The sequence below is a fragment of the Babylonia areolata genome, chromosome 26 (genome assembly GCF_041734735.1).
Source record: "Babylonia areolata isolate BAREFJ2019XMU chromosome 26, ASM4173473v1, whole genome shotgun sequence".
Taxonomy (NCBI): Eukaryota; Metazoa; Mollusca; class Gastropoda; order Neogastropoda; family Buccinidae; genus Babylonia; species Babylonia areolata.
In genome coordinates, this window is record NC_134901.1 from 17800309 (window position 1) to 17813127 (window position 12819).

General features: G+C 37.5%; 1 protein-coding gene across 5 annotated transcripts in view; it reads right to left on the reverse strand.

Annotated features, from left to right (window-relative positions):
- Nucleotides 1-12819, reverse strand: part of LOC143300534 (protein phosphatase 1 regulatory subunit 16A-like) — a 36429-nt gene that overhangs the window by 12563 nt on the left and 11047 nt on the right. For all 5 annotated transcript variants that reach the window (XM_076614283.1, XM_076614281.1, XM_076614282.1 and 2 more), the window contains exons 4-9: nucleotides 12585-12730; nucleotides 11371-11474; nucleotides 10493-10617; nucleotides 7522-7647; nucleotides 4043-4118; nucleotides 1659-1782 (exon numbers count right to left, since the gene is read on the reverse strand). In XM_076614283.1, coding sequence (XP_076470398.1) covers nucleotides 1659-1782; nucleotides 4043-4118; nucleotides 7522-7647; nucleotides 10493-10617; nucleotides 11371-11474; nucleotides 12585-12730 — 701 coding nt within the window. The remainder of the gene's footprint in view (nucleotides 1-1658; nucleotides 1783-4042; nucleotides 4119-7521; nucleotides 7648-10492; nucleotides 10618-11370; nucleotides 11475-12584; nucleotides 12731-12819) is intronic.

Genomic DNA, 12819 nt, shown 5'->3' on the forward strand with positions numbered 1-12819 from the left:
TGCCATACATTCACAGTAATGCAGTGTAAACTCATTTTCCTAAATGACTGTCCATTTTCCCCTGGCTTGACGCAACCCATTTCATCAACCTCCCTAACTGAACTTCTCAGTTTTCTTTGTTTTAAAACATCCCTCAATAGAGGAACTGTTCATCTTTCCCTCTGATTAACCCCCCTTTCTCTTAAATCATAATCTCACTGTATTCATCTCCCTTTCAAATTCAAATAATGATGTCTTTTTCCATTATTTGAATACAGTCTATATTCATTTTTTAACCTGAACTCCATTCAAAATCCATTTCTGTTGATACTCGTTTGCTGGGTAACAACATTAACTGAGTGGGAAATAATTTCCTTTTTCCTTTCTTGGTATTTTTTGTCTGAAGACAGTTAAACACACAGACACACACTCACACACAAACTTCTATCACACTGTCCCCTTGACTGCTGCTGGCAAGCATGCTTGTCAGTGAAGGCTGTCATCTCAATGTGACAAAACAGACCTTACACTGTGGGATGTCAGTCATTCTTTACTTGGATTTCTTCTCTTAGGAATGCATTACTTTGGTTCAGAAAAATCATTCACACAAATCAAAACACGCAAAAAGTAACGACTGCACTGGAGATTCTTTCACTAAGGTGCAACAGTTAAGGGGTTAAAAAAACTTAGTTTCACTAGGTGATGTGAAAGTGTGTCTTAGCGTGAGCGTTTGTCAAGTTCTTCAGTAACCGTTGCAGTCTTTGACATTCTTTTTTGTTTACAGTTTCACTATGTGATGTGAAAGTGTGTCTTGGCGTGAGCGTTTGTCAAGTTCTCAGTAACTGTTGCAGTCTTTGACATTCTTTTTTGTTTACAGTTTCACTATGTGATGTGAAAGTGTGTCTTGGCGTGAGCGTTTGTCAAGTTCTCAGTAACTGTTGCAGTCTTTGACATTCTTTTTTGTTTACAACATAAATTTGTGTAATTTGTCACTTATTTTATCAGGTCAGTAAATACTGTATTCTGTCAGTTTTTGTCAAATCAAATCTATGAGTATAAAATTAAAGCTGGTTTCCTTAGAAGGAGCATTTATCAATAAGCAACACCAGTTTTTGCCTTTTGTTATAATTATATTATACTCATGTGCATCCTTTTCCCTATGTTGGACCTTTTCATTGATTTTTGCAACAGACACATTATATAACTGTGGTTTCTTTCACATGTCTAACACGCATGCTATACACAAGGCTTTGGTTTATCATCTCACCCCAACACAAACCACTGAGAAACATTTCATTTTCAAGCTCTACATTCAACATTATCTAGGAATTTAATGCTAGTTATGAAAGACAAGACTTTGGGTGTGTCAAAACAAGGAAAACCTCATCTTCGACCATGCCCTAACCCACAATCATAAGCATAAAACCCAGAACTTGATGCAATTTCATCTGAAGAAAGCAAACAAAAAGGGACATACCACAATTCAATAAACTCTATACAGCTGAGAAAATGGGCTCCTCTATGCAAAATATACAAAAGAACAGCTATCATCTACTGAGTAACATTAGCCCAATAAAGTAGTTTCAAAAAGCTTAAATGATAACAGCGATCCCTCAAATTAACAAAACAGAAATGCCAAAGAAAGGAAGAAAATAGAAAAGAAAAAAAAGAATACTCACTTTCTGGAGCTGACCCGCTGCTTTCGTGACGATCCTAGGCGCTGCTGTCGTATGGATCGCTTCGTCTCTATCTCATCCTTCATGTCCAGGATCTTCTGCTTCAGGTCTGGCTCCTCACACAAGTCTGAAACAACATACCTGACAATGATGTTCAGCAGTTTCACTTCAGCCAGTCTGCCTTACAGTATCATGTTATGAATTAGACAAGTATCGATGAACCACTTCAGCAGTGCTGCAGCAGATGTGCACAAAGTTTCCTCAAAAACAGTGCAAAAGTATCTAAAGTCATCGGGGTGGGGTGGGGATTATCCATTATGGACAACTTTTTTATATACTGCCTTATCTACACAATAAATGTGAATTGTGTATTGACACTATCATGGAGGGGTTCAAGTTATCCCTAAAAGCCTATCTTTATTCACGTGTTTGTTTTCCATGCTCTTGTATGTGGTCATATTAGTTACTCATACCCACTGTCTTGCTCTTACATTAGGTGACTGTGGAACAAGAGAGGCAAGGCCTTCAAAACTCACTTGTATTAGTTGTAATATGCACTTTATCCAATAAAGGAACCAGTGTGAGGGGGTGAGGGGGGGGGTGCAGGGGGGTGTAAAATATGTTTTCAATCAAAACATTATAAAGGTTAAACAACAACAACATACTGGAACAGGATTGAACGTATTATGTTCAGAAGCAAGAAAACTTATCATGGGGCCAAAACACATCTGACCACTGGCATCCAAAACAATATTTTTTTTTAGCATGATAAAACTGGATATGATATTTGAAGTGATAATACCTTTAAAATTATTTTGATATATCTGGATTATTCAAGAATTCTTTAAGTTCACAGTAAAGGAGATACTGCCATTGTCTCAGGCATACCACAACATACTGCCATTTTCTCCAGATCTGCACAGACTGGTGTATGCTACTGAAACAGAGAGGTACATTAAAAAAAATATTTTTTAGGTATATTCTACTTAACTTGGCATCTACTCTAATCAAAATATTCCACCTTCAAACCCAAACAAATGTTCAGGCAACTAACTGGGAAGAGCCCAATGAATTTCTGGACCCTGAGCCTCAACAAAAAACAAAAAAATTTATAATCTGGAAGACTTACAACCTATTATTGGTTTGACTGTAAAGATTTTTTTCTTATGTTTAATCCAAATTTGGTATCGGCAGACAAAGTATTTCCAGAGAAAATGAATTTGTTAAAGTTTACCGCACACACACACACACACACACACACACAGACAACCGAACACCAATTACATACACTCACTCAGTTTACACAAGCATGTCAACAAAAAGGTTTTTCACTTGTGACATTGTGTCAATGTGAGTAAGATGGCACATTGGCATTGATAGAGTTAAATAAAGTTCTCTAATAAACTTCAGTGACTTCAGATGAATCATGACATATGAGCTAAAATAACCGAGAATAGCAGACCATCAGATACAGCAAATGTTTCAGTCTACGCTATCGATTCAGATTCAGTCATGAACAGGATGAATTTTGTTTTTGTAAGTATCTTTTGTTGAGTATTGTCATCAGGGTCACTCACAAGAATGCAAGCATGCATGCACGCACCCACAATGCACACACATATGCTAGCACAATACATGTATATTATGTAAGTTTTGTCTTTCAACCCTGATTCAGTTACGCATGTGTGTGACAGTTGGGTGTGAAACTGACAGCGCTTTTATGCATTTGCACAAGATTTAGAGCTATATGAATACATTTGTTATTATCAATATCATTGTTATTATTATAATACAAGCAATCATGCAGAAACAGAGAATGCAAACTCGCGCCAACTCTCTATTCCCTACACATGCACTTAACGGTGCCATAAGAGCACAGTATCACACACATAAAACAACACACACAGCAAGTAACAAAAAAACAACAACAAAAAACAAAATCTTACAAATAGAAAAGGGGGCAGATTTAAATAGAAAAAAAAACACTAAAAAAAAAAGAAAAAAAAAGAAAAAAGAGGTTGGCAGACAGAAACGCAAATTAACCTTTCATATATACATATATATCTAAAAAGCTTTGTTTCCAAATCTGATGGATTAACACATGTTTTCCTTAGTAAGCTATTTATCAGCTTATAAAAGAGCTCTATCATGTATACAAACTTAGTAAAAAAAAAAAAAAAAAAAAAAAAAAAAAAACACATAATAGAATATACACACACGCAACCACCAGACAAACACAACAGCAAAGAGAGAAAAATGCATGCAAGCACACCCTCAGACACACGCACATGAAGCACACACACACACACACACACACACAGAGTAACATACATGTACACATGGTAAGACAGTTATTATGATGAAGAGCTAGTTAAAATAAAGCTTACCAAATGGAGTTTCTCCACTCTTGGTTTTAGAGTCCAAATCAGCACCATTCTCAACCAGTAGCTCCAAAATTTCTTGCTGGCAATGTGGAGACAAAATGAAAACTGCATGCTCAAAACATAGTCATACAAGGGTATGAACCAAAATTTCCAAAGAAATCTATGATTAACCTCTTCAGTGCCCAGTGATGTATATATGTCAGCTGAAATGCTTCGCTATTTGCCCCAGGACATACATAACGTCAAAGTTATTTCAGGATTTTTCATAGTTTAATTCTTAAGTTGATGTGTCCAAATAGCCTGCAGTCTGAGAGCCTGATATATCTTCCACTGTCCAAGAAGAACAACTACCAATCATGCTCTGTATGGTAATTACTGAATGTTATTCACAGTGCCTCTTTCAGAAACTGATGATACTTTAAAAATGGCAGACAACAAACCACAACCTGGTCTTAGTGGCTTGAAACAGCAGTGTACTACAAAAAACAAAACAAAAAAACAACCTTTTTGACACCCAAGATGTTGCAAAACTTAAAAAAAGTCAATGGTGGTGAATTTAGTGCCACGTGTGGCAAAATCTTGTCAGATGGTTTGCTTTACGTGACTGTAAGTCAGAATGACAATTTGCAGAGAGGAGAGGGTGTATGGGTAGTTGGAGAGCTACATGTTGCCAGCAAAGGAGAGAAAGCGGAGCAGGAAGTCAAGTATAAATCTATGGCTTGATCCACAGTTAAACTCAAAGACAAATCATCCACTTATTTTGGGTAGGCCTGGCAAATAGGAAGTACAAACCAAAATATTGCCCGGCACTGAAGAGGTTAAAAGTAAGTACAAGCACATCACATGCAAAGTCTAAATGAAAAGGAAGAAAGAACAGTAATAACCATGACTGTAAAACAAACAAAAATTACCAACATGCAAACTACTGTCACAGAAACAAATTCAGTTCCTAACGAATCAAAAAAGGTATGATCACTATTTCAGATGAACCAACATGCACTGACAGAATGTGCTTATGCAAGTAGGTAAACAGGAGTTTGCATGCATTGTTACACACTAACTTAAGCAACAACACGAGCACTAACATTTTGGTTGCTGTTTAAAAATTCCCAACACTGATAACAGATCAGGGTTTTGACTTCATTCTGGTACTTGCAAAGTTTTATATCTACAAGTACAATTGTTACATGAATAACTTACTACCAAATGTACAAGCTTTCCACACAATTTCAGAAAGTAATTATCAGGAAATCAAGGTGATGGCTTATATTGATGACAGATCTGTTCAGTTTACCTAAAACTGTTTCCTATATGAAAATTGTTTCAACAATAATTTTTATACACCCCATTTCTCTCTCCCTCCTCTCTCTTTCTCTGTGCATGTGTGAGTGTGTATTCTTGCTAGATAGTGTTCATATAAGTGCAGATTTCTGGATTTACTTGTGCAAAAATATGACTGCAAAATATGGCTATTTACAATAACATAATAATCATAATCAAATAAACAAACTGTTCATAATTTCTTTATTGTGCAAAAAAACAAAGTGTTTTATACAGAGAGCTGATATGTCTTTACTGTATAAAAATAATGTGACACTGTGCTGTTGTGGTTGTGTTAAAAAAAGGAATTAGAAGGGAAGAAATCTGAAAATAAAATTAAGAAGAGGAGAGGGAAGAGGAGGAAGAACATGCTCATAAATTGGTGGTTATCACACAACTGCTCACAGTTCTGCACTTTTCTTTCATGTAGCATGGAATTTATTGTCACACTCTATTCTCTCAAAGTAATCAGTAGCATAAACTGTTTATCTGTATTGTGTGTGTGTTTGGGGGTGGGCTTGGGGATAGGTGGCTGGTGTGTGTGTGTGTGTTGGGAGAAGGGGTATGCAAAGTAAGGAAATCCCTTGCAACTGATATCATTATTTAGTGAAGCGAAATTGACAGTGTTCATGTATAATCTTTGAAGTATTTCACTGAACTTTAATCACTTTAAAATTGTATGTTATTTCACTCCCAGCATTAATTTTTTTTTTTTTTTTTTTTTTAAATCTCTTCCGTCATTTTTCACATCCATGCAATCTTAGTCTGAAGAATTGAGAAATAAACACTCTCACATTATCAATTCTTATAAATTTTCATCTTATGTGTTCATCAACAGCAACTCACAACACATGCGTTAGTCAAAGTTAGTGGATGTTTATCAGTATCTATGTGTCAGGAGAGCTCTGTGCACGTGTGTGTGTGTGTGTGTGTGTGTGTGTGTTTGTGTTTGTGTGTGTATAGAGGATGAGGTGTATGTGTGTATGCATGTCTGTACTGTGGGAGCAACAGAATATTGGAATGTGTGGGTGTGCATATACATTTGTATATGTGTGTGGGGGGGTTCGGGGTGATGTTATAGGCGTGGGGGGTATGGGTGTATGTGTGTGTGCTTGTATAATTAAATGTGTGTGTGTGTGTGCATGTGCATGTGTGCGTGTGTGTGCGTGGGGTGGAGGTGAGGGTGGGGGGATGGGCGTATATGTGTGTGCTTGTATAATTGTGTGTGCGCGCGCGCGTGCGTATGTGTCGTGGAACTGCGATATGTAGCCTACCTAGCAATAAGTGTGTGGAGGAGTGGGGGGTGGGGGTGGGGCGGGAGTTGCAGGGCAATTTGGGAGATGGTGTGTGTGTGTGTGTGTGTGTGTGTGTGTGTGTGTGTGTGTTGGGGCTCGTGTACGTTTATGTGTGTTTGTGCCTTCATATCTATGAAACTGCACATTTGTTGCATATCTGTTATGCCTGTGTGTGTGTGTGTGTGTGTGTGTGTGTGTGTGTGTGTGTGTTTTACATTTATTTGCTTATCTATCGTAATTATTCTTTTTATTTTATTTTTTATTCATTATTATTATTATTATATTATTATTATCATTATTTTCTTCTTTTTCTCAAGGCCTGACAAAGCACATTGGGTTATGCTGCTGGTCAGGCATCTGCTTGGCAGATGTGGTGTAGTGTATATATGGATTTGTCTGAACGCAAAGATGCCTCCTTGAGCACATTCTACCCTCCATTCCATCATATTTTTTTCTTTTTTTATCCAGTTGGCCACTACATTTTGCAGGAAACACTACCTGGGTATGTTGGTTTTCGTATGCTATATGCCAAACACACATGGTTTAATATCACGTATAGACTAGTCTTCAGAACATTTATGTCAGTCTAATCTGTGTTTCAACAGGTTGTCAGCTTGCTTCACCCAACCATCTTTTGAAAGGTTATTCATGACATGTTTAAACATCATGATTCAGTTACTGAACAGCAGCAGGCTTTTTCAACCAACTACATCAGTTCGGCTAGCTTTCCATATCTTAGAGATTCAACAAGCTTATGCTACATACATACTAAATAACAACTGACACCAACACAAAAACTTCACAAACTTGTGGGGGTTTTGGGGGGGTTTTTTAAATGCAAAAGAAAAGTCATCCAAAAACACCAACCTGGGCCCAGTATGCAGCAGCATGTATAGGCTGCCAGGATTCATTGTCTCGTTTATCCACAGAGACATGGTTGTCCAGCAGGAATTCTGCCACCTCAAAGTAACCATTGGCAGCTGCTATATGAAGCTGCACAGTCAAGCCAACAATGATGTTCATCTAAGTGAATCGATCTTGAATATTCAAAACAACAAGAATGAAAATTCAAAACTGACATCCTGGAGCTATAAATTTCAGAGCACATACACCATACAAGAACCACCCTGCTTTCTGTACACACATGTAGAATGTGGAAATGCATAAAGGGGAACTCATACACACACACACACAAACAAAAAAGAAAGAAAAAAGGAAGAAAACATCAATATCATGACAAGCACTGCCAGAATTCATAAAACAGAAAAATATCAGAATCATCTCCATATATTTACAGATGGATCTGTTCTTGATGACAAAAATACTGGTGCGGCTTTCTATATTCCTGCCTTTAAAGTTGAAAAATCTTACTTTATTGGAAAACATCTTTCCATATTCACAGCTGAGCTAATAGCTATTATACAAGCTCTGAACTACTTAGTGAGCCATCAAATAGTTTTCTTGAAAATAGCATTTTTTGTTGACTCCAAATCAGTACTTTATGCTCTAGAATTATTCAGCCTTGAAACAAGACCCGACTTAGTTATTGAGGCAAATCATTCGGTACATTGTTTAAGAATTAAAGGGACTGAGGTCAGTTTTTTGGGGGTGCCTTCTCATGTGGGCATTAATGGCAATGAAACTGCTGATAAAGCAGCTAAAAGAGGAGCACAAGATTTAGAAAAATCGACAAAAATACATGTCCGTCTTTCCGTAAAAGAGGCATACACTTTGTTAGAAAAATCAGCATGGGGTCGATTTCATAATCGATGGAAGTTTTTAAAACATAAAGGAACATTATTCCCCGAGAATATTATTAAAGAAAAGATACCGAATCCATCAGCTTGCTATACAAGATTAATAACCTCTACTTTCTTCCGTATAATACTTGATGCGCTGAAGATAAAGTATAGTAAAAATGTTACATGCATCTGTGGTAAGCAGTTCAGCTTGAATCATTGTTTGTTTCGCTGTCAGCAGTTTCGTACCTTCTTGCCCAAGTATTTCAAAGAGAATAATAATTCTGCAGATGATTTTTGTAAAGTTATTTCTGATGAGGTTCTTATGGTCGAACTTTCACAGGCATTAGTTCATAGCCCTATTTCTACATTCCTTTAACCCTTTCGCTGCCAGGAAAATAAGATTTAAGTGAAATCTATTTGCCAGGGTTTTTTCACAAAAAACGGGTATAAATTTTCAAAAAATTCTGTGCTCTTTGTTATTGGAGAAAGACCCATAAAAGTATATATTTTCTGAAAGGTAAATGAATAAAGAATACAAAACACATGCTGTTTTCCCATTTTATATATTTTTAGTGACATGCTGTTGTTTTGAAATCAGTGTTTTGTTTTTTGTCACATTTTCAACTTGTTCATTACAAATGTTAGTCAGGTAATTTGCACAAAAACATCATATTTTCTGGACAAATGGATATCTGCAAACACAAAATCATACTAGAACAACCACAATATATATATATATTTTTTTAAGAGATAGATACACAATACATTGTGACTTCTCCAAGTGATAAGATGGATGTGAGGCCACGCCCCCTCAGTCTCCACCCCCCTCCTCCTCACCCCTCTCACACGGTCACTTGATTCAGTTCTCATCAGACCGCGTTGGCTGCGTGCCAAGAATATCGCTCTGCTGCTAATTCGGTCATCTGTCGTCTGCTAACATCTGTACAGCCGGCATCACTCACTGACAGTCGCATCTTGGCCACTCTCTTTATTTTCTATCAGATCGTCCTATAAATGTTCATCACTATCTTCTCCTTCGAATTTACGCTTCAATTCTTTCTGAGCATCAGCTAAAGAAAGAAATCATGGTTGATTTAGTTCGTCACGATTGCATGTCTTGAGCACGGCGTCAGTCCGACATTTTGTTGAGCGAGCGAGGAGAGAAGTCAGGCAAACACTTGGACAGTGGCCCAACCAAAACGTTCAAATAAAGGACTGCTTCATGACGTAGATGGGGTTTCTAGCTATGAATAGAATCTAGAGAGATTCCCCAGGCTAAAGCTACCACTATTTTTGCCAAGGAAGTGAATGCAAGCCAGGGAAAAGTCAGAATATTTCGATGACGAGTTATCTCGTCATGCAGGCAGCAAAGCATACATGCTTGCCATGACGAGTTATCTCGTCATGCAGGCAGCCTAGGGGTTAATGCACTTCAGAATTGTGTCAATGGTTTCTGATTATTATCATTATTATTATTGAATTGTTACTGTTAGATGTAATTGCATCTTAGTTATGCATTTTACAGTAGTTTTCTAGATTACCTTTTTTCTGTTTTCCTCTTCCCTGCCCCCCCCCCCCCCCCCAACCCCTCAATATACCCCCTCCTTCCCCCCCACGCCCCCCTTTTTTTTAACGTCTAATATCACTGATAGTGAATAGATGTTAAACTAAAGAACGAACACACACACACACAAACACACACACATATATATATATATATATATATATATATATATATATATATATTCCCACCAATTACATGTTTACCACTCCCACTCTCTTCCCCTCATCCACATACACTACACACCTCACACTCACACACACCATTGTGGCCATGTTTTTCACTCTCATGTGGTTGGCAATATACAGGAATGAAAGCGATATGCTGGTCAAAGCTGAAAAATCAAACCAAGAGATGTTCTCTCGCCACGCACAGACACACATACATAAAACTTGAAAACAAAATCATTACAACTGGATGTCTTATGCACACACACATACACACACCCTCCCCCCTACTCTCCAACTGCACTTTCACAATGCAAATCATTTGTATATCACACACACCCAACCACAACATCCCCGCACATACTCACCAAAGAAGCTCCCAAATGATCAACCATTTCTAAATCACCACCAGTACTGGCATATTTTTTGACGTCAGCCAACATTTTATGTTCTGTTGCCAGCCGAGTGACATCAATCTGTTCCTGAGTAATACCTGCCACATCACAAATCCAATAATTCATCAATTGCACATTTGCAACTGCCCAGTCTTACAGGATATGATCTGACATTTACTATGTCTAATAATAAATAGTATTTATCTAATCGGTCAGGAGGCATGATTAATTTTGTTTACCATAACTATGTCATGACCGTGCATCACACCAATGTCCTATCTCTTGACAGTACTGTTGTCGCACATTGCATATATGTATGTGGTGTGTTTGAGAGAGAGTGAGAGACAGAGAGAGAGTGAGTGTGTGTGTGTGTGTGTGTGTGTGTGTGTGTGTGAGATTTGTTTTGGATCTTTGAAATGCATTAAAGTGCACATATATTAACACTCTGAACTGATCAACTTCAGACAGCTAAGCGTTCATGATTCTCCTTGAGAATGATTCTTCATGTCTGCTCTTATCTGACACCCAAATATTCAAAGACTTATCTGTAGACTTCAATACCGAATTTCTTTGTGAACCCTCAGATTACAAGTAACGAAATCATGACACTAAAAATATCCATTTGCTGATGTTCATGCCAGAATACCAGTCATGAAGGTGAATCAGCCATGAACATTTTCTCCTTCGCCTATCACTTTCATCAAACAGGAGCATACACAAAGTCAACAATTCTATTCTTAAGAAACACTCCCTCCACCCTCACAACAAAAGCACATCATGATCAAAACAATCCAAAATGTATTGTCACAATCCTTGACAATATCAACCAAAGGAAGTGTTTATCAACTTACCCCGTTTTGCCATTTCTGTTTCAATGTGATCCAGTGTTATCTCATCCTCACAGATGTCGTATGGCATGTTTCCATCTGCATTCACTGCCAACAACTCTGCCCCTCTGTCATGAGAACATGTTGCTTTGTAAAACACAGCTGGAGATTTACTCAAATTACTGTCATGATTCTCTGTCACAACTCTTTCAAAACAACCACCATGTTAAATGGAAAACCACAGACAGATTGTGTACAGGTTGTGTAGAATCTTTTGGCTTACGCAATGTATGTTAAACAACAGCATAAATACCTTGTTTCGGACATGTTAACTGGTACCAATTCTGTCTCTCACTGTCTCAGCACATGTAATGTGAGTAATAATTCTGATATAATGTAATATAACATGAATGTAACACTTCTTTCTTTTTCTTTTTCATATACAAATTTGATGACTAATGTAAGCTTATCCAGAATCTTTAAAGTCTGCTAGCATACTTGATTCAAACAGGGAATTTCTTTTCTTTTCTTCTTTTTTTTCTCAATAAAAAGACAGTTTACCCAGTACAGTTTTATCATTTTCATAAAATTTGGTCTTCTGAGATTTCTCACATTTCCATCTAATCTGGTAGGAAGCCACACATATTTATTATAACATCCTAACAACTCCATCAATGTCTACCCTTTTTCTTCTTCATGCCACACTACCATATTTCAGACATACCTGTTAATGAAATTAGACTAAAGTTATGTGTTTCAATTTCAAGATGTTTATGTCAATGAGATACTTACACACCACCATGCATGCCTGACAAATGGACCTCCAATGAGACATTTACACAGACATGTTTCACTGACAAACATGTCAACAAGACTATGCACCAACATAGATGCCTGACAAACCTACCTGTCAGTAGGATATTTGCACATAACCATACATGCCTGGCAGACCTACCTGTCAATGAGATATATACACATCACCATACATGCCTGATAAACCTGTCAATGAGATATTTGCACATAACCATACATGCCTGACAGACCTACCAGTCAATGAGGTACTCACACATCACTATACCTGCCTGATAGACCTACCTGTCAATGAGATATTTAAACATCATCATACATGCCTGATAGAAGGTCTACCAGTCGATGAGATATTTACACATCACCATACATGCCTGATAGACCTACCTGTCAATGAGATACACATCACCATACATGCCGGACAGACCCACCTGTCAATGAGATATTTACACAGCATCATGTGACCACATGTGGCTGCGGCATGTAAAGGTGTCCACATCTCGCTGTCACAAGCATTGACATTGGCATTGTAGTCCAGCAGCAACTTCATCATTTCTTCAGAATCGTCGATACAGCACTGTTTATAACACAACAAAAGTAGATTCTCAACAAATTACTTAAATGAAAACAGAGCAATATGTAAGATTAAGAATGCAACCAAAACAC